This window comes from Triplophysa dalaica, chromosome 12 (assembly GCF_015846415.1).
Source record: "Triplophysa dalaica isolate WHDGS20190420 chromosome 12, ASM1584641v1, whole genome shotgun sequence".
NCBI classification, from domain to species: Eukaryota; Metazoa; Chordata; class Actinopteri; order Cypriniformes; family Nemacheilidae; genus Triplophysa; species Triplophysa dalaica.
Window position 1 is genome coordinate 6,792,841 of NC_079553.1, and position 22,610 is coordinate 6,815,450.

Below are 22,610 nucleotides of genomic sequence, written 5' to 3' on the forward strand. Positions count from 1 at the left end.
ATCTAGGATATAAAACCATCAGGAACTGAGCCTAAAGCATTAGGGGCTAATGTAGGGAATTTGTATTAGGTTGTGAGGGGTATTTTTGTCAAGGAAAATATGCTTTGCATGAACTTTTTGATGCAATATAGTTTATCAGCAAACATAAAATAATCACATAAATTTAAATGTATTCTTCTCAAGGAAAATATGCATTGCATGAACACATTTATCACAAAACCCAAAATAATCATATGTAACTTTATACATCTGACCAGTGATGGGTAAATTACTCTGAAAAGGTTATTAATTACTAGTTACTCATTACATATTCAATAGTGTAATTAGATTACTATCCAAATTACTCTGTCCAAAAAGTATTTAGTTACTCAATACTAATTACTTTCTATATCCAACATCAACCTTGATTAGTTAAGTGATTCAAGAATATACATGAAAGGGCTTATTGAATTCATTCAAATAATATTATTAACTGACCAAATATTACAAATTACACTAACTATTTACTTAGTAACTAGTTACACCCAACACTGCATCTGACCCATTGTTATCTATGTCTAGCTACTCTACTGTACTTCATTCTCTTTTGGACTATTTAAGTTCCTTATGATATCATTTTTTTAAGGTGATATCATCACAGAGTGTCTTCGAGACTTGATTTGAGCAAAAAAAGCATATTGTTATGTTTGTAATGTTTTTTTACAACTTTAATGAATGTAAATAGCTATAATTCAATGCTTAACCTAATATAAAAACAAAATTAAAGGTTTTAAAGTATTTTTTAAGTAAACAAAAAGAGCCAGTTTCCTAACTGCTGGTGTGACTGAGCTGCTAGCACTTTAAGACTTCGGGAGAGAGGCTACTGTCAACATTGTGTACACAGCGTCAGCAGCAAGTTTTAAACGTCCAGTTATTGAATTCCTATTATTATATTTCCATGCCAAAACATTCGGGGCTAGATTACAAACAATCGGGACTAGAGCCCCGAATAAATCGTGCTAGCGATGTCCATGGGGGTAGGTGTAAGCATTAGCTAATGTAATTTATTGTGATTATATTAGATTTTTCAACACTTCCGGCCGCCAACAGTCATCTTCGGTGCCATACATTTTTTTTTAACGTTAAACAAATTGAATCAGATGATGACGGTGTTTAAACAAATATAGTCTAATTGTATTAATACAATTGATTACAAACAGATTCCATGAATTTCTAAAGAATACATTTTGTGCTCAATGGAACACAAAATCATAATGTTTGGAAAGAACAGCTTTAGTTTCGAATACAATAAAAAATGAATGGTTGGCTTTCACTTCCATTTATATTTTATATTTAGCACATTTTTTTAATCTAAAGTGACTTTTTATATTAACATGTAGACCTACTTTCATAAATGAATATTATTTATTCAATGTTTATCAACTAAAGGTGAATAAAATGATTACGGCAGGAGAAATGCTGTTAAATGCTTTTATTTTTGCACAGGTTCTTTAATCTCCAATACAAAACATATTGATGAATTGCAAAATTGGAGTTAACATCTGACTTTTCTGAAGGTATGGTTTTAGATCCTCTTCAGTTTGAATTAATGGTGGTATTGATCCAATTGTTGAAAATGCAGACCTTGAAGAAAAAAGAACGTTTGTTATTCAGATAGAAAAATTCCTTGAAAGGTTGTATTTAAAAAAAACTGCTATATTACCTTGGTATAAACACCAGGACGATTCCTCTCAGCACAGCCATAACCCCAGGACACAATACCCTGCAGCTGGTTATTGCACACCACAGGACCACCAGAGTCACCCTGAGAAAGGAAAATAATCTCATGAACTCGTTATTTTTACTTAAACAGTGATATTTGTGTTACGATGTCAGTCCTTGTTTATAAGTATACATCAAGTACTGAAATTCTTTACCTGGCAAGAGTCCTTTCCTCCCTCCAGGTATCCAGCGCAGAACATGGAGTTTGTGATCATGCCAGGGTAGGAGTTGTCACAGTCATTGTAAGACAAGATGGGGATTTGCAGACACTGCAGCTTGTCGGAATCAGCAGCTATAAAATGAATGAATTGTCAACATGCTCAACAAGTGTTATTTACGTGAGAGCATCGACATTTTATTTAATCTAAGGTGATGACAGGCGACTAAGAAAATGTCATCATTAAGTCTGTACTCACTGGAGCTCATGGTGTTTCCCCAGCCAGAGACTAAGCACATGGTGCCTGCAGGGGGGCAAGATGTGGGCAGGCCCACAGGCTGCACGTATGCATTGAGTGCAGCGGATTTGCTAAGCTTGATCAACATGATGTCATTATTAAGTTCATAGCTATCATAGTTGGGATGGGGAATGACGAGTGCAGAGGAGATGAACTGTTCAGTGTTTTCAGTAATAGCAATGTTGTGCTCGCCAAGACGGACCTGAATGCGTCTGAAAGATAACGTCAAATGTTGTTTATAATTAAAGGGAATATTTTTTTCTTAGTAAACTAGTCTGTAAAGGTCACTTACGACATGTAGCAGTGAGCAGCAGACACAACCCAAAGGTTATTAATCAGAGAGCCACCGCAGAAGTGATAGCCAGAGTTCAGAGACACCTGCCAGGGCTGAGAATTACGCTGGCACTCATATCCACCAACAATCTTGTCGTCATCCAGAGCAACTGCAGAAATAAAAGATCATCAGTATAGATTGACTCATTGATTCATAGTAAGTACAGTAAAATTTCTGAGATGTTTGCAGAATGCCGTCTCTACTCACAAGCGGCTCCGAGGAGCACCAGGAACACCAAAGACCTCATGACTGCTGATTGAACCTGTTCGATAATGGTCTCGCTGTATTATCTCAGTTTTTATAGGACAAAAAAAACCAAGATTCGGATAGATCCACGCCCATCTGCTTTAGCGATGACCAATCCACGATAAGTTCCAAAAGACCTACTTAAATTAAGTGATAAGCTGTTATTTAGTTTCCTTGAACAGGGACAATATCACATCTTGATTACTTGTATATATGTCAGGGTTGCAGAAAGTGGACGCCAGGTTTCCAGGGCCTACCAAGAAGCATTAAAAACTACTTCTAGGGGGGTTACAAGAGGTGACTTAAAATGAATGAAATTGAAACAAAACATGAATTACGATATTTCTCAGTGTTTGGTTAGTGCATGATTACCAAATATATAACCTTGTTATGCCAAGGTCTAGAAAATTTTATTGGATAAATATTGAAAGTGAGAGCCACGTTTGTTTCTGAACCATTACGCAATTTTTACTTACCAAATTAAATTTTAAGATAAATCATTCTAGGTTAAAAACTTCCTAATATCTGATTAATTTGGCAAGTAAAATATTTGGCAGTGACAAGCCACTTATATCATAAATTTAACATTGAGATATTAAACATACAAACAAACAACATTTAATTCAATTAATTTACAATGTGAATTATTATTATTTGGTATTTTTATGTTGATAGTGGGTTGATAAAACAATACATTAATTTCAGATTTAATCAGTTTTCTCCAACAGCTGTTGTTGAGTATTCATGTTTCAGGCTTAATTACATTGACAGCAGGTTTTACCTTTATACAGACTTTCAGCAGCTGTCTGACTTCTCACGCTGATATTCCATATTCGTAGAAAACTTACACATATATGTATATTTTTATTAAAACTGATGATATTTATAAATATAAAAATGGTGCTCATATTTTTAAACAATCAATATCTTACTTATTTTGAAGGGGTGTGTGAAGTTATAACCAGAGCAGTACAGTATACTGTATAATAGCAGACAGAATCAGTCACCCGATCACATGCCTTTTCAGAGTTAAAGCAGGGTGAAGGGTCTAACTACATTTATGTATTTGCCGCACACTTTTATCCAAAGCAACAACTCATTGAATCATAACTTTTTTATTTCTTTCCCTGTATCAAACCCATGACCTTTTACATTAATCTTTTTATTCAAACCAGTGTACAATGAGGAAGCATGACATGCAGTCAAAAGTATTTCAAGATGATGAACTTTGAACATTTATTTATAATTCAGTTTATTTGTTATTTAGTTCACATCTTTAGCCACCTAGCGAACATAGCATTTCAATTCCTATTTATAAGTTAAAAGTATCAGAGTAAATCTACATGTCCGCCTAATTTCATAAATTAATACTATTGTATTTATTTAATCAACAAATGTGAATAAAATGAAAAGTCAGGAAATGAGAATGTTACTATTTATTATTATTTAAATATATCTCCAATACAAAAAGTTATTGATGGATTGCAGAATTGGATGTGTGAATGCTTGAAGTGTTTTTAGAGACGATCAGTTTGAATTCATGGTGTCTTCAAGCCATTGGCTAAAATTGCAGACCTTTGAGAAAAGAAAATGTGATCATTCAACTGTTTCATGTTTGTTATTTAAAGATCTTGTTTAAAATAATCTACATTACCTTGGCATAGACACCAGGATGGTTCCTCTCAGCACAGCCATAACCCCAGGACACAATACCCTGCAGTTCGTTATTGCACACCACAGGACCACCAGAGTCACCCTGAAAGAAAGATGAAGAAAAGAACGTTTTATTGATAAATTGTGATCTCATTTCTTCTCAATAAATACTTTAATGAGTCAAATGCCCATTTTTACCTGGCAAGAGTCCTTTCCTCCCTGCAGATATCCAGCGCAGAACATAGATTTTGTGATCATGCCAGGGTAGGAGTTGTTACAGTCACTGTCGGACAGGATGGGGATTTGCAGACATTGAAGCTTGTTGGAATCAGCCGCTATAAGAAAATGAATGAAATAACAACAAAATGACAATAAATTAAGGATGTTACATTCATTCAAGGTAACACTGATAACAGCTCAGAGGAAATAATAACATCAAAGCTCTACTCACTGGAGCTCATGGTGTTTCCCCAGCCAGAGACTAAGCACATGGTGCCAGCGGGGGCACAAGATGTGGGCAGGGCCACAGGCTGCACGTATGCGTTGAGTTCAGCGGGCTTGCTAAGCTTGATCAACATGACGTCATTATCAATGTTCCAGGAGGTATACTGAGGATGGCGGATGACACGATCGGAGGAGATGAACTGCTCTGTATTTTCATTAACATTTATTTGGTGCTCGCCCAGACGAACCTCAATGCGTCTAAAAGAGAACATCACATTTCACAATTAAAGGAATCATTGTTTTACCATCCTGAACTAAATTAGTCTGTGCAGGTCACTTACGACTTGTAACAGTGAGCAGCAGACACAACCCAAAGATTATTAACCAGAGAGCCACCGCAGAAGTGATAGCCAGAGTTCAGAGACACCTGCCAGGGCTGAGAATGACGCTGGCACTCATATCCACCAACAATCTTATCATCATCCAGAGCAACTGGAGAAATAAAAGATCATCATTATTGATTGACTCAATCATATGAGAAGAGTAAAATAAAACGGGAAAATTCATTGTTGTGTGAAGAATGACGTCTCCACTCACAAGCAGCTCCACAGAGCACCAGGAACACCAAAGACCTCATGACTGCTGACTGAACCTCGATGATGGTCTCGCTTTACATTCACAGTATTTATAGGACAAAAAAGTTCCTCAACCTATAGATCTACGCCCAACCGGTTAGCCAATGATCAATCCACCATCAGTTTCAAAAGACCTTTTAAATTCTAAGTATTAATTTGTTATTTTGTTTCCTTGAAAAAATGCGAAAGCAACTTCATTTCATATGTCAGGGTTGCACACAATACAATTAATTCATGTCTTTTTGGCATACTTTAGATAATGTTTATAGTTTATACACTATTATTTTGCTTTTAGTTTGTAGTAAATTGTATAACATGACAAAATATCAAGTATGAGATGATATTTGGCAAATAGGGATATTCTGCAAACACCAAACAATACAAGCAATGTGCAATACAGAAGCATTTAGATGTGTGAATTAAACATTTTCTTAATTTTCTTAGAACGTTGGGTATCATGAATTCCTAAAATTGAATATTGTACAAATGTAAAGTATACCGTATATAGTGTGCTTATAGTGTTTATATAAAACCGTACGTTAATTTTGCATTTAATCATTGTCCAGCAGCTGTGTTGTCGAGTATGCATGTTTTAGGCTTCAAAACCTTGAGAAAGTTTTCCCTTGAAACATACTCACAGCAGCTGTCTGACTTCTCACTCGCTCTTCCACCTTTAGCTGTCCCTGACTGTTTCACAATGTACAGGAAAACATGACATATCTTTCTTGAAAACAATATTTGTATTAAAACTGCTGATTTTTACATATTCTAAGATGTATAGCAGTATTTCAAATAGTCTTGTTTTGAATGCAAAAAATATTTTGTTCAGACATGTATACACTATTGACTCTTGTGGGTTATCAGCTCGAGCAAAAAATAACTTAAAATCTTACATAGCAGTTTGTTTCCAACAACAATACTGTAGGTGTAGTCACAGAGTGCAGAGAATAAATTGCATGGTTGTATGGAGTTCGAAATGTAGATTTCCATATTTTCTCCACATGATAGCACCAAAATGCTATCCAAAGTTCATACATAAATGTATTGTGACTTTCTGCATGTATGGTTCAAAATTGTAAAATGTGCCCAACTGGGGTTCCCACAGCTGAACGATTGCACATAAATACAATTGTTCCACACAGTTAATAGAATATCATATTTAAGGTTGAATAAAGTACACATATATCGTAAAGACTTCTTGAATGATAATAGCAGAGTGACGCTACTACATTAGTAAAATAGCAACTGACACACAACCCTTAATTTTATAGATAATTTATGACTAAAGATGTCAAATTATAACATTCATTAGCCTACTCATACCGGTCAAAAGAGTCTTCACTTTATAATGCCTGCTTTTAGGCTATTATAAGTACAATGTTTGAAAGAAATACTGAGTAGGATCGACAGTTACGTTTTACTGTGTAAAGCGCATAATGCCGGATGGTGTTATATGTATTACCTAAAACACGTGATAAACATAAACAACGTTATATGGTACAAAATTATATCTTTTAAAATAAACACAACTTCATTATAAATAACATCTGCATTAACTTAATCCAAAGCATCATAAATAAAAATACAGAAGATTTTGTGTGAGTGAAGCGCTTGCAAGAGTTCTTCATAGGGCTGGGAATCGATTCGAAAACTAATTGACTCCTCGATTCGAAAAATAATCGATTCCAAGATTCCAAGGCATTGAGAATCGAGAGGCGATTCCAAGGGTAGGATTCAATTCTATTAACGGAATCGACTCCTCTTTAAGAGCCTTCATAAGAACAAGCCACGCCCCCAAGCTGAAGTCATTGGTCACCTTAATAGTAGCCAGCATGTTGTAACATTGTAAATAAGTCCGAATGCATAAAACACCTGTCTGCACTACTTGCATGTAATATAAATATTAATATGACAACTTATGAAATCATAACAATATAACAGTATCTTTAAGAATAATCTAACAATAGGTTGAACACTGTAAATGCAGCCAATATTTTGGTTCAAAATCGATTATTACACTCCAGGATGATTTTAATGAGCCTATGCATAGCTTACAAGAACCATTCTAGGCTTGTCTCTGTTCTGGCGTTGAAATGGGACTGGTACAAGACAAACAAAAAGAAAATGTTTGAGAAATTGTCATTGATTTTCTCTTATTTAAACTGTTGATGAACAGACAGTTTTCTTCAAACCACCAACTTTATACATTTTATACAATTAGTTGAAATATGAACCAAACTTGTGTTATTCTTTAAATCAGACAAAACATAGCACATTTTCTTTCTGTTAATATTTTTTTAATATAACCTATTTTAAATAACCTAATAAAAATAATTATGTTTGCAAAGTAGAGTCTCACAGGGATTATGTTATTTAGTATGTTGCTTCACTGGATCTGTCGACCGAAAGCCATTATATTTTTTTCCATAGACATTTGAAGATTGCAAAAAAATAAGATCTGCTATTAACAAAGGTTTGACAATTACTTGCTTTGTATATCAAGATACTCTTTACAAATTAACAGCACTTGTATGGAAGAGATACAAAACATGTTTAACACCACATGTATGAAGCCTAAATACAATCGGCAGAAATAAAATGCTAACATGAGGATATATGGGTACCGTAGTTGTGCGTGACAGCAAAATTTAGAAAAAAACCGGATAATTTTACATTATTTTATGCTATATTATAACATTTATGTTTATAATATAAAACAGTATAAGAGAAATTTATAGTTTTTTCGTAATGTTTGCCATAGGACATAGGACACATTTGCATATTAATTTAACAACTATACCCATAAGAGACTATAATAGACTATACCATGGTTGCTTGACATCAATGTCACCACCACCAAGCTTTCCAAAACACTTTCAAACTATAAAAAATAACGTGTTCCCTAAGTAAGGTAAAGCTTAAAAAAAATGTGAGCTGCTGTGTTGTATGTCATATAACAAGATATGAAAATATTTATAGGTTTTGTTAACCACATACCTTTTTTCCTTCACCCCATTAAAAACACTTGAATTTGGGGTAGATTATCTTAAATGTTAAAGGTGTCCTGATCGGAAACAACTAACAACACTAACATACTGTATCTTAAAAAAGATCATTGCCATTGTTTTCTCACAAAAGGCACATAAAACAACTTAAACATCCAAATTGAACAAAGGTCTAGTGCTGGTTTATTCTAATCCCTGTCCGGGAACCCGCCCCCAGAAGTAAAAGTTAAATGTTAGCAACAGGTTTGGCATACAAAAACACGTCATCCGTGACACTTGCTATGGTCGCCATAGAACTCAATGTATAGATTGCTCATATAAAGTGTATATTTTATATGTACTATTGCCATTGCATTGAATTACTCACCTCTGTACCATCACCTGCATATGCATGCTGATACAAAAAGTATAATTTGTCATTTTCTTTGGAAAAAACATACATTGGCAGATTGTTCAACTTTAATGTAAATCAAAGAGTCACCCAGAAATACTTAAAGTTTGTCAATTTGATTATACTGTACTTGTATTTAGCTGTTAAAGGTGTCATGAATTAAGAAATAAATTTTAACCTGAGCTTTTGTTATATAAAAGCTCATCGTATTCAAACAAACATCCTTTGAGTGTCAGAAACGAAGACGTCCTTGTTACTGAAATGACAACTTTATTGACAGCAATGCCAGGTCCTCGAATGTGGAATGATGTCATTGATAGGTTGAACACCGCCTCCACAGAAGAATATCAACTTCTCTAGCTCCGCCCACTGGTTTGTGAATAATTTAAGCGATGTACACATAGTACACACTCCCACATTTGTGATGCTTGACAAACTAGAAACCATAGCGACATATTTTTCGGCTAAAAATTCATTTTGTTCATCAGTTTAAACTAAACCGCTGATACGCTCTGTTTTGTGTTCACACAGCGCTCTTTTGCATTGTTGCTATATTCGTTATTAATAAACGCTTTTATACTTGTTGCTTGATCTTAGATTAAAAAGCCTCAGTATTTAGGTCTATTGCAGTATAGTATAAACGGTCAGTTGCAGATTTTGAGATTTTTTTGGTTTTATTAAATATATAAACAATTCGCATTTTAAGGTTTAATTTTGTCTTGTCTTTATTTGCTTATTTTTTTGTGAAGATCTGGCAATCCTGTCACTTTAGTGAAAGCGGCTAGCTTTTTGTAATATGTGCAAAAGTGGGGCCTCCTTATCTGTTATTTTTATTTAGAGCGACCAAGCAACAAACATGCAACACAGTCGCTTCCTTCGGATTGCCTTCCGTCCTTAGGTATGCGTGGTTTTTTTTCAAGACGTTACAGCTCACGTGGGTAAAACATTTAGTGTTTGTTTGCTTCATTTCACCGTGAATCCCTTGTAAACAAGGCACATATCGATCCTGGATTTGCAAAGAGACTAAGATTTAAATCAAAGCTGTGCCGGCAACATTAGATCCAACTGAAAATATATGTATGATGCAAAAATATATGTAGATGTCACTATTGCTTTTTTAAAGATTGCTTTATATGATGTGATTATGTGTAACCTACGTGTCTAACCAAGTTTACATAATTCTCAACTCAACTTTATTTATATAGCGCTTTTTACAATTTTCATGGTTACAAAACAGCTGTACATGAGACATATTGACAGCAAGTAAAACAACTAAAGTAATATACCTGTAAAAACAAGAAAACGGTGAAAACACAAAAGACAGACATACAAATGCTTCACAGACACAATATGCATACATACTTACACACATCAACATAGACGAATTCTCCAACTAAGCATGTAGCCTTTTAAACAGGCCCACAGAAATATACATCACAGGGCACACCTCTTTTGGAACTGTTATCCAATGAATCAATAAGGCATTTTATATCGCACTTTATTGTGTATTGTTGTACACCTAAAGCGCTTTACAATCATATGTGTGGGGTCTATCCTCAACCACCACCAATGTGCAGCATCCACCTGGATGATGCTACGGCAGCCACAGTACTACAGTGCCAGTGTGCTCACCACACACCAGCTATAGGTGGAGAGGGTAGAGATAGAGAGAAAATTCAGAGGGCGGGGAATATTAGAAGGCATTGATTGACAATGGCCAGTGGAGGGAATCTGGCCAGGACACCGGGGTAACACCCCTACTCTTAACAAGAAGTGCCATGGGATCTTTAATGACCACAGAGAGTCAGGACCTCGGTTTATCGTCTTATCCGAAGGACGGGTCTTATCAAAGCAGTGGGCGATTACTTCTAAGTCTTCAATGCTGCCTGCCCATAAAAACCCAGCGTTTCTTAAGCCCACTGCAAACCAGGGTAGAAAATAGACCATTACTTATCGATTTTGATGTTTTTGAATGTAAAAAAAATCTGAACGTCATAATTAGACCTCAGACAACAGTTTAAAATAATTAACAAAAAGGCCAATTCCCGACACCTTTAAAAAGTGCATTTTGTAGTTTTAATGTCTAGTTGTTGTGTGAAGTGCTTAAATGAACAGTAAACAGATGTTGACAACTTTCCATTTTTTTAAGTTTGCTTTACTTTCGTTGGCTTTGGAGAGATTGGTTAAAACATGATCCTAAAAAGTCTTGAGAGTAAACAGCAATCACACTGTTCCAGAAGGTCTGGAGAACAATCATTGTTAATTAATCAAGGAGGAGCTACAATTTCTGACTGATGATTTACAGAGTATATAAGACTAAACACACAACTTTTAGAGTGTCTGCTTGTGGTAGGATGGCTGGAACTACAGGGATGTTTTATCTGTTGGCTTTTTGTGTATGGTTTTGTGCTGTCTGTCATGCTGTTCCACAGTTTAGTAATTTTCCCCTGGAGCCTCCAGCTTCAAACTTCCAGCAAGGTGAACAACTGTTTTCTCAGAAGTTTCCACTTCAGAAGCCAGTGGTGCAGTCAGAACCTCTTGACAAGTGTGCTGTAGCTGATTATGAGCAGATCCAGTGTGGACAACCTGGTATTAGTGGTGCTGAGTGTGAAGCTATAAACTGCTGCTTTAATGGACAGCAGTGTTATTATGGGATGTCAGGTAAGAGTGTTTGACCATGAAATGTTTCTTGCCAAGCTCATTCTCTGATAACTTCCTCTGTCTCACTACAGTGACTGTCCAGTGTATAAGAGATGGTCAGTTTGTGTTAGTGGTGGCTAGAGATGTTACTCTGCCTCGTCTGAGTCTGGACACGGTCCGTCTGCTGGGTGGAAATGAAGCACCTTGTGGTCCTGTTGGTTCCACGCCTTTCTTTGCCATATACCAGTTTCCAGTCACTGCATGTGGCACCAGCATGATGGTGAGTTGGCTGTTGATGATTTGTATGGATGTCTAGAACAGATTTGATGTCAATCGTGTTTTTGCTTGCAGGAGGAAAATGGTTATGTGGTGTATGAGAACAGAATGACTTCATCCTATGAAGTGGAGATTGGACCTCTTGGCTCCATCACAAGGGACAGTCAATTTGAGTAGGTCATTTATGTTTCTCTGAGGACCGTGAACCCTTGAACAGATCACTGATCTGGAGCTCATTGTTTGTTGTCTAGACTTCTCTTCCAGTGTAGATATTCTGCCACTGCTGTGGAAGCTCTGGTTGTGGAGGTCAACACTGTTCCACCCCCTCCACCGGTAGCTGCTCCTGGACCCCTCAGGGTGGAGCTTAGACTGGCAAATGGCCAATGTGTCACTAAAGGCTGTGCAGAAGGTAACGATGTGCTAGTCTTAAAAAATAAAATGCCTCAAGAGTGGAGCTTGTAGTGCTGGACTCAAGCTCTAGATGGGGCAGTAACACGAGTGTTCATCTTCAGGAGATGAAGCGTACACATCCTACTATGGTGAGGATGAGTATCCAGTCACAAAAGTCCTGAGAGAGCCTGTGTATGTTGAGGTGCGTATTTTGGAGAGGACTGACCCTAATCTTGTCCTGATGTTGGGACGCTGCTGGGCGACATCAACCCCTAGTCCTCTCAGTCTTCCCCAGTGGGATCTTCTAGTTGATGGGTGAGTATAATCAAGCATTTGTCCAGATGGTGTGCTGTGAACAAGTCCTGACTGTCACTTCGATTTTAGATGTTCTTACCAGGATGACCGTTACCTGACCACACTGATTCCTGTATTTGGCTCGTCTGGTCTTCAGTTCCCAACCCACTACAAGCGCTTTTTTGTGAAGATGTTCACGTTTGTTGATCCATCATCACTGGCCCCTCTGCAGGAGACTGTATGATTTACTTGCAGCTTTCCGTATCTAAATTGCCTGTTTGAATTGGTTCTAAAGCTTATCTCTTTGTTGGTCAGATCTATATTCACTGTAGTACTGCGGTGTGCCACCCTGCTTCTGGTTCCTGTGAGCCGAGCTGTACCAGGAAAAGTATGTTTCACTTTGGTTTGTGTACAGTATCAAAAGACATCAGTTTAATCTTCTGACTCTTGTGTTCCAGGGAGAGCTCTTGCTGGAAAAAGGAACGAAGAAACTGTGGTTTCCAGTGGAGGTGTTCTTTACAATGTAAATTGAATTGCTGCTTTTAATAAAGTTATTAGACTCTACCTGTTATCTGCATTTGTTTACACCGTGGCGTTTTCCTATAATGATAATTGAAGTCTCATTGTCACTCTGTGACAAGCATGCAGAACATTCATTATGATTCATTTTGACTCAACTTTGATGGTAGAAGTTTTGGTTTCTACCTTCTACTCAAAATGTAGATTTGAGTTTTAGGGATGTCTAAACATGGAGCAATTTAACTTTTTTTAATTGGAACAAGTTTTGGATTTGTCTTTTTTTTTTTTTTGTGGGGAGTAGTTGAGTGACGGTTCACCTAAACTGTCATAAATCACCCTTTAATAGTTTCAAACCGTTCTGAATTTCTTCCACAGAACACAATGTTTTGTTTGTAACCAAACAGCACTGGCCCTGGTTACAACTAATGCGAATGGGTGCTGGTTGAAAACATTCAATATATTTTGTTCAGGTTTGAGGAGTTTATGATGGATGGTTTTTTTAGCTGAGAATTTAAAGTTTTGTGTAGCTGTTAGTTCTAATATGGTGATATTTTAATGTTTGCTGGACTTCATTTTTGTGTTGAGAAGGTAAAATTACAAAGTCTCCAATTTTGTCTAAATCAGTTTCTTGTCTAAACATTAGACTTCAGAAAAACTTGATTAAGTCTAGAACTGTGAAATGACGCTAAAATATTCTGCATGCATGAAAGGAAAAGCTTCGTTTGCACACATAATTATAGTTCCATGTTCAAACAAATAAGTATTTTGGTCTTTTCAGAGGGACTGTAGACACTAAACAGATCACTTTTTCTTACACTAACCATAAGCTCTGTATGTGTGTTAAGAGAGTTGCATGTATAAAGCACTCCGACATCTTCATTTGGACATCTGTTTAAAGCTCGACAGAGCTTTTTCAACACCTGTCTGAACTTTGTATTTAACATTAATTGAGAAGATTAGAATTATGCCAAAAAGTGTGAGTCTATTAAAGTAAAGAAAAATACTTATATGATCTCTAGAGATCTGTCTGTCATTTACACTTCTATGCATAGTACACTTAAATATTTTTAATACAATTTACTGATAATCGATCTGTCTATCTATATTCCTCAAGTATTTTTGTGTACACTCCTGAATAACTTTGTTATATATTATTAATAGTTCATAGTAATTTGACATGTGCTAGTGTACTTTAGCTAGTAAATAAATAAAGATGCATGGAAATTGCAGGACAAGATCGACACATTTGGTTTAGGTTTTTGTCATAGAAACAACAAACGATTAATAATGTAAAAAATCACAGCTTAGAATATTGTATTGCGTTTTAAAATGTGTATACTTTTAATTACAAATACAAATCTTTAGTAAAACCGGGAAATGAGTAGGAATCGAAAACAGCAGGTAGGAATTGATTCTTTGAAATTGATTCTTTCGATTCCCAAACCAGTAATTGGAATCGGAATCGACTCCCAAAAAATCTCAATCGAACAGTCTTAAATGTAGCAGCTAAATATTTGTTTTTTATAAATAATAGTTGTTTCTCAGTGTGCATCCTTAGCAACCAACTATAAGTTTAACCTAAAAGTATAATTTCAGTATAAATTGAATGTAAATCAATAAATGTAAATAAAATGATGAATGCACGGGAAAGCAGAATTTTATTAACTGTTTTTATTTTCACACAGATTTTCCCCTTCAATGATAAAACTGCCGATGGATTGCAGGATTGAAGGTGTGAATGCTGAAAGTGTTTTTAGGACTACTTCAGTTTGAATTCATGGTGTCTGCGAGCCACTGGCTGAAAATGCAGACCTGAAAGAAAGAGAATGTGATCATTATACTGTTTCATGTTTGAAATTCAGATAATACAAAATGTGATAATTCATGCTTTGAACCTTATATGAGATGTTGCTACATTACCTTGGCATAGACACCAGGACGATTCTTCTCAGCACAGCCATAACCCCATGAAACAACACCCTGCAACTGGTTATTGCACACCACGGGACCACCAGAGTCACCCTGAGAAAGAAACAAAATTGATATTGGTACATAAATAGTGTCCAATGAAATTAGTGAAATGCATTGCATTTATTGTATCTATTTTTTATTTGTGTATTATTTATGATGTACTGTGTTCATCATTCTTTACCTGGCAAGAGTCCTTTCCTCCCTCCAGGTATCCAGCGCAGAACATGGCGTTTGTGATCATGCCGGGGTAGGAGTTGTTGCAGGTAGTCTCGGACAAGATGGGGACTTGCACACACTGAAGCTTGTTGGAATCAGCAGCTTTAAGAAAATTGAGGAAATAACAACAGAATAACAATAAATTAAGGATGGTTCATTGATGAGAGCTCAGAGGAAATGACATCAAGTCTGAACTCACTGGAGCTCTGGGTGTTTCCCCAGCCAGAGACTAAGCACATGGTGCCAGCGGGGGCACAAGATGTGGGCAGGGCCACAGGCTGCACGTATGCGTTGAGTTCAGCGGGCTTGCTAAGCTTGATCAACATGATGTCATTATCAATGTTCCAGGAGTCGTACTGAGGATGGGGAATGACACGTTCGGAGGAGATGAACTGCTCAGTATTTTCAACAACATTAATTTGGTGCTCGCCCAGACGGACCTCAATGCGTCTAAAAGAGAAGATCACATTTCACAATTAAAGGAATCATTGTTTTACCATCCTGAACTAAATTAGTCTGTGCAGGTCACTTACGACATGTAACAGTGAGCAGCAGACACAACCCAAAGGTTATTAACCAGAGAGCCACCGCAGAAGTGATAGCCAGAGTTCAGAGACACCTGCCAGGGCTGAGAATGACGCTGGCACTCATATCCACCAACAATCTTGTCGTCATCCAGAGCAACTGGAGAAATAAAAGATCATCAGCATATATTTACTCAATCATATGAGAAAAGTACAGTAAAATGTATTGCTGTGTGCAGAATGCCTCCTCTACTCACAAGCGGCTCCGAGGAGCACCAGGAACACCAAAGACCTCATGACTGCTGATTGAACCTGTTCGATGATGGTCTCGCTTTACATTCACAGTATTTATAGGACAAAAAAGTTCCTCAACCTATAGATCCACGCCCAACCAGTAAGCCAATGATCAATCAACCATCAGTTTCAAAAGACCTTCATAAATTCCACGTAATAATCTATGCTTCCTTGAACATGCACAAAATCTTCACTACTTTCGTACATACACAGTTTATGCATTATTTTTGCTCATCTAATTATATTTTGAGACAAATCACATGTGACAGATTACCAAAATATAAGATGATATTTGGCATAAAAAAATTCTACACAAAACACATAACAGGAAAAGTCACATGCATCACAGAAACATTTGTAACAAATAAAAAACACAATTTCTTAACGTTTAAAGATGGGCACTACGTATTTTTACCTGCTGATAGTTTGTATATGAAATTTTAAGTTAAATTTTCATTCAATCATAATGGTTGTTGAGTATACATGTTTTAGGCTTCATAACCTTGAGCAAGTTTTACCTTTGAACAGACTTACAGCAGCTGTCTGACTTCTCACTCTACTTTTCCATCTGTACTTGTCCCTGACTGTGTAGCAATTTACTGCACTTCAGTTAATTCTACTTGTGTTAATGTAAACAAAATGTTTATAAGTATTCATACTTAGTAGTTTATACGATTATCATCATTGCCACGTGTTGCCAGCTTGAGCATCAGTCTTTCAGATTTTAGTTTTCAAATAAATACAATGAGAAATTTCAGTCTTGTTTAACGTGTATGCAGGGCAAGAAATTTTGGTGGGTGCGTGTTTGGTCTCAGGGGGTCTGAGTCTAAAGAGTGAATTTTAATCGACAGGCGTTCCAATTAAAAATGTAGATTTCTTCTTTTATCTATACATTTTGTGCATCTTTTAGGTGTGTCTTCCAGTTCCTCCACTGACTGTATGTATGCATCATTTAAAATACTGTATATTGTTTATTGTTAGTTTAGGCCTATGCCAGATAATTAATTATTTACTGTCAATGAATACAACCTTATTGTTTAAGTGTTACTCATTTACAAGGGAATAAAGAATGGACATTAAGAACAATCATGGCAGCCATATTGAGGGTTTGTTCCAAACTGATGTGCTGAAAATGGTACTCTTCAAAGGGCCCTTTTAGAATTTAGGAATTAAATAGGAACCACTGATGGAATCTGCTCCCACAAATCTTTGTGTGACAATGGCCTCTTATGGGCACAGGAGGATTGAAAAGAAGTGGTCCCCTGCACCCTTTACTGCTTCAAATCTCTCACTCTGGAGAGTAAACCCTTCAGAATGGACTGGGGCATAGGGGTAAGCCCTGCTGAATGGAATGCAGCCATGGACTTTGCATGAGTCTAGCGTCTGTGACAGATCTGCAAAGAACAAGACCTATAGAGGTTCTACATATGCAGTAGTGTTGACAGGAGCAACATTCTTTTTGTCATTTTTTAAATTTGGTTAAAAATATATGCTGTATATATGGGTCATTTTAAAGAATTCGTAGAAACTCCTGTCCTACATCACAAAAGCACATTTTAAGAGCATATCATAGCAAATTGGGCCCAATTTGGACATTTTCACTAAGGGGTGTACTTTGTTCTTTGTTGCCAGCAGTTTAGACATTAATGGCAGTCAGTTGAGTTATTTTGATTGTACAGCAAATTTATACTGTTGTACAAGCTGAACACTCACTTCCTCACATAACAATGTGTCATTTCTTAAGTAAAGTCACATGAAAACACATAATAACATATTTACAAAAATAGGAGGGGTGTACACACTTCTGTGAGATACCGTATATATATATTATGTTTATATATATGTATTTATATATATACATGTGTATGTATATGTATATATATGGACTATTGAACAGAATTGGTGCAAAATTTGAGTTTTTTTTCTACATTTGTTTATGAATGCAAATAGTTTAATATCAGAAGTACACATTTCTAGTAATCGTGCACATAATTTTCCTATTCTATTTTCATAACGTTTTGGAAAATTCTTCCTCTCCCAAAATTTTTACAAGTTTTGAATAGTTTGATGATGAACATCAATCAAATACACAAATCTGTTCAAACATGTTGTATTAAATACTATATCCTTAACATTTACTGTATGCAATTGGCAGACTTTTTTATCCAAAGCGAATTACATTGACTTACACTACACATTGTTTATGAGTACATTTAAAGAATATCTAAAGATACATTTAAAGCATATATAAAAATTAAATGTAAATAAAGACATATACATATTATGTAAGGGATAGTATACAGGCAGCAGGTTGTAATCACAGAAATAAGCCCCAACAGTGATCAGGTCTTGTATCACACTGAACGGCTTATTTCACGATAACTTGTACTGCTTGTACTGCTTGTACAAACCCCAATTCCAATGATATCGGAACACTGTGTAAAACGTAAATAAAAGGAGACTTGACTTGAACATTCTTTTTGACCCATATTTAATTGAATGCACCACAAAGATATTATATTTAAACTGATAAACTTTATTTTTTTTGCAAATATTCAACAGCCCGGCCTAATTACCATGTAACTCGAACTGCAAGCGAGGGGAAAAATAACGTACGTGTAGAATAAATGACAATATAAGCAGAAAATATCGATGAACACAAAATTAGTAAAACAACCAAGGAAAACATTATTTTGTGTGCGATTTGAACAACTTTGTCTTTATGTATTAATTTTGTGCAATGTAATTTAAAATGTGTTTAAAGTTCTGGACTCACAATTTTTTGATTTACGCTTATTATATTTTTAAATATGACCGCAATACTTATGGCGGGATTCTGATCCCATATTACTACATGGGCTCAGGAAGGAACACTTCGGAAAATCATTGTCATTTAACACATTTTGTCGCAGCATCTACAATTCCAAGTAAAATCAATACCATAAAAAACGAAAGCCATAGATTAGATTTAATATCAATTAAGAAGACAAAAGAACACCAAATGCGGTTTGAAACTGCGTCTCTTCCAATGGCTCGCTCTGCCGCTGATTAGATTCAGGCTGATATCTGTTTCTCTCCACCGTGCCCGGTATGCCCAGCAGATGGCAGTCGCATCTGCCATCAAGGAAAGAGAAACAATAGTAAAACGTAATTATAAAAGTGGCTCCAACACAGTTTATTACAGTTACATGCTGTAATAATGTGGCACTACACGAGAAAAAAACTGGACATGAAATGTGAATTAGAAATATTTTTTAGCTCATTTTTACCGCAATCAGAATCAAGCAAACGATGTGTGAAATGAATATGTATAAATAATATATATATATATATATATATATATGTATATATAAAGATATAAAAAAAAGATGTCTATATGTACTGATGCTCATATTTACTATTGCCCACATTAGTTCAAACCTGTATGACTCTCTTCTATGGAACACAAGGAGTATAATGTAATTTTGTCTTGCTGTAAATATCTAGTGTTTTTCAGAAATTCCATTTCAATTTGTATTTTATACAAAGCAGCTTACCACAAGGGAACAACCACAAGCAAGTTGCTTTTTTAAGTTGAGATTTTTTTTTGTTTATCAACACATGCACAAAAGCAACTGAGGAAAGCAGAATGTTTTTAAATGTTTTTATTTTCAGACAGATTTTTTATCTCCAATACAAGGTGTGAATTCCTGAAGTGTTTTTAGAGCTATTCAGTTTGAATTCATGGTGTCGGCAAGCCACTGGCTGAAAATGCAGACCTGTGAGAAAAGAGAATGTGGTCAATTAGTTAATAGATTTTTTTTAAACAATTTGAAAAGAGAAACACTTTAAAAAAAGTTGCTATATTACCTTGGCATATACACCAGGACGGTTCCTCTCAGCACAGCCATAACCCCATGACACAACACCATGCAGCTGGTTATTGCACACCACGGGACCACCAGAGTCACCCTGAGAAAGAAACAACGTTGTTAATATTAGGACATAAAACAGTGTCCAGTGAAATTAATAAAATGTGTTATGTCATTTATTGTATGTATCTACTTTTTATTTCAAAGGTGAAGTACTGTGTTCATCATTCTTTACCTGGCAAGAGTCTTTTCCTCCCTCCAGGTATCCAGCGCAGAACATGGATTTTGTGATCATGCCGGGGTAGGAGTTGTTGCAGTTAGTGTCGGACAAGATGGGGACTTGCACACACTGAAGCTTGTTGGAATCAGCAGCTATAAGAACATGGATAAAATAAAAACAGTATGATAAGAAATTATGGACGCTTCATTAATGAGAGCTCAGAGGAAATGACATCAAGCTGAACTCACTGGAGCTCTGGGTGTTTCCCCAGCCAGAGACTAAGCACATGGTGCCTGCAGGGGGGCAAGATGTGGGCAGGGCCACAGGCTGCACATATGCGTTGAGTTCAGCGGGCTTGCTAAGCTTGATCAACATGACGTCATTATCAATGGTCCTGGAGTCGTACTGAGGATGGCGGATGACACGATCGGAGGAGATGAACTGCTCAGTATTTTCAACAACATTAATTTGGTGCTCGCCCAGACGAACCTCAATGCGTCTAAAAGAGAACATCACATTTCACAATTAAAGGAATCATTGTTTAACCACTGAAACTGAACTAAATTAGTCTGTACAGGACACTTACGACTTGTAACAGTGAGCAGCAGACACAACCCAAAGGTTATTAACCAGAGAACCACCGCAGAAGTGATAGCCAGAGTTCAGAGACACCTGCCAGGGCTGAGAATGACGCTGGCACTCATATCCACCAACAATCTTATCATCATCCAGAGCAACTGCAGAAATAAAAGATCATCAGTATAGATTGACTCATTGATTCATATAAAAGTAAGCATAGTAAAATTCCTGTGATGTTTGCAGAATGCCGTCTCTACTCACAAGCGGCTCCGAGGAGCACCAGGAACACCAAAGACCTCATGACTGCTGATTGAACCTGTTCGATGATGGTCTCGCTTTACATTCACAGTATTTATAGGACAAAAAGTTCCTCAACCTATAGATAAACGCCCAACCAGTTAGCCAATGATCAATCAACCATCAGTTTCAAAAGACCTTTATAAATTCTCAGTATTAATCTGCTTCCTTGAAACGGGTACAAAATTACATCTTCATTATTTGTACATACAGTATGTCAGCATTTCAAAGAGTTTAATGGCATTCTCTAGGAGGTCCCCTGTTAAGTATGCTTTAAATCATGCACTGTATGAAGAAGAGTAGTGAATTATTTTCTCATCTAGTTATACTTTTGAGGAAAATCATTTGTGCCAGGTTACCAATGTGTGAAATGATATTTAAGAAATAAGAAATATTCAACAAAATGTCTAACAGCGAAATCCACCTATTTAAAGAACTATTAACAATTCAAACTATTTTATCTCTTCATGTTAAAAAAGTTGGTGTTATCTATTACTTTTTTATTATGTGATACATTTAAATTTATGTTGATAGTGTGTAGATCAAACAATACATTAATACTGTATTTGGTTTGAAGTCCAGAAGGTTTGTTGTTGAGTATACATGTTTTAGGCTTCATAACCTTGAGCAAGTTTTACCTTTAAACAGACATGCAGCAGCTGTCTGACTTCTCACTCTGCTTTTCCATCTGTAGCTGTCCCTGACTGTTTCACAATGTACAGGAAAATTGGCATGCCTCTGGAAAATATTCCCAATACAATTCCATTAAATCTGATGATCATTACATTAAAATAGCATTATGTCCCCTGCGCTTTAAGTTTATACTTGAGCAAAAGCAAAACATTTTCTGACAGAGACAGATATGAGAACTAATGCGAGAACTACTGAACTTGATTTAAACCTTAATTCTTTGTTTGCCTAATCTTAATTTCCTAATTTTGCCAAATTAATTGTATCTGGCATCTTGTTCCTTCTGTGCTCCAATATTTTTGTAAAGTAACCTTTTTACTGAGAAAGACTTTATACTAATGATATACATGTATTGTATTGCACTTCAGATTTTTTTACCCTGATATGAATAAACTATTGTTTTCTTAAAGATAGTCAAAAACATGCACAATTGCATGCTGTAGGTGTCAGTAGATCAAACTCAATGAAAACATTAGACTCTTACTTAGAAATCATTAGAAAAGAGAAATTAGAAAACATTAGAAATCTTACTATACAGATTTCTTCAATAATAAAATCGAAATATTTCTAAATAACTATTACGATCCCTGTCTGTGTTTCCCTGATTATTATAGACTTTTAGTTTGTATGTCTCAGTTCCTGTTTCCTGTCCAGTGTTGTAGTTTTTTGTAGTTCTTTTGTACATTGGTTTTGTGTCATGATCTGTTTGAGGTGTGTCTTTTTAGCCATCTCGTTACCTCGTGAATTTAAGCCCTTGACACTGAGTCAATAGAAATCTGTCTCATACAGAAGGATTCTAATGACTCATTTGAGCTTTTGCATTGGAGTGAAATGATAGCTGTGATTCGTTTCGGAGGCTGTTTCCTTTGTCTGGTGTCTGTCCTTGTTAGAGGTTTGGTCAGTCTTTGGTTTAAATTGTCTGGAT

The 22,610-nt window shown here is 36.0% G+C and overlaps 5 protein-coding genes across 5 annotated transcripts; 1 reads left to right on the forward strand and 4 right to left on the reverse strand.

Annotated features, from left to right (window-relative positions):
* Positions 1-1,456: 1,456 nt before the first annotated feature.
* Positions 1,457-2,816, reverse strand: LOC130432318 (trypsin-2-like). Its single transcript, XM_056761627.1, has 6 exons — positions 2,758-2,816; positions 2,509-2,659; positions 2,178-2,428; positions 1,917-2,053; positions 1,703-1,804; positions 1,457-1,623 (listed from the first exon to the last, which is right to left on the reverse strand). The coding sequence occupies exons 1-6, from the start codon at positions 2,795-2,797 to the stop codon at positions 1,576-1,578; spliced, it is 729 nt and encodes a 242-aa protein (XP_056617605.1). The 5' UTR covers positions 2,798-2,816; the 3' UTR covers positions 1,457-1,575.
* A 1,464-nt stretch (positions 2,817-4,280) lies between these two features.
* Positions 4,281-5,530, reverse strand: LOC130432319 (trypsin-2-like). Its single transcript, XM_056761628.1, has 6 exons — positions 5,491-5,530; positions 5,235-5,385; positions 4,901-5,151; positions 4,648-4,784; positions 4,451-4,552; positions 4,281-4,371 (listed from the first exon to the last, which is right to left on the reverse strand). The coding sequence occupies exons 1-6, from the start codon at positions 5,528-5,530 to the stop codon at positions 4,324-4,326; spliced, it is 729 nt and encodes a 242-aa protein (XP_056617606.1). The 3' UTR covers positions 4,281-4,323.
* Positions 5,531-11,278: 5,748 nt separating this feature from the next.
* Positions 11,279-13,072, forward strand: LOC130432681 (zona pellucida sperm-binding protein 4-like). The gene is made up of 8 exons (XM_056762172.1): positions 11,279-11,585; positions 11,657-11,844; positions 11,916-12,013; positions 12,092-12,249; positions 12,353-12,545; positions 12,615-12,762; positions 12,840-12,912; positions 12,983-13,072. Exons 1-8 carry the CDS (start codon positions 11,279-11,281, stop codon positions 13,054-13,056), a joined length of 1,239 nt encoding a protein of 412 aa, XP_056618150.1. The 3' UTR covers positions 13,057-13,072.
* A 1,712-nt stretch (positions 13,073-14,784) lies between these two features.
* On the reverse strand, positions 14,785-16,588 carry LOC130432572 (trypsin-2-like). Its single transcript, XM_056762001.1, has 7 exons — positions 16,567-16,588; positions 16,012-16,085; positions 15,764-15,914; positions 15,430-15,680; positions 15,196-15,332; positions 14,964-15,065; positions 14,785-14,855 (listed from the first exon to the last, which is right to left on the reverse strand). Exons 2-7 carry the CDS (start codon positions 16,049-16,051, stop codon positions 14,808-14,810), a joined length of 729 nt encoding a protein of 242 aa, XP_056617979.1. The 5' UTR covers positions 16,052-16,085; positions 16,567-16,588; the 3' UTR covers positions 14,785-14,807.
* A 3,129-nt stretch (positions 16,589-19,717) lies between these two features.
* Positions 19,718-20,999, reverse strand: LOC130432682 (trypsin-2-like). The gene is made up of 6 exons (XM_056762173.1): positions 20,960-20,999; positions 20,706-20,865; positions 20,368-20,618; positions 20,135-20,271; positions 19,898-19,999; positions 19,718-19,806 (listed from the first exon to the last, which is right to left on the reverse strand). Exons 1-6 carry the CDS (start codon positions 20,997-20,999, stop codon positions 19,759-19,761), a joined length of 738 nt encoding a protein of 245 aa, XP_056618151.1. The 3' UTR covers positions 19,718-19,758.
* Between the last annotated feature and the right edge of the window lie 1,611 nt (positions 21,000-22,610).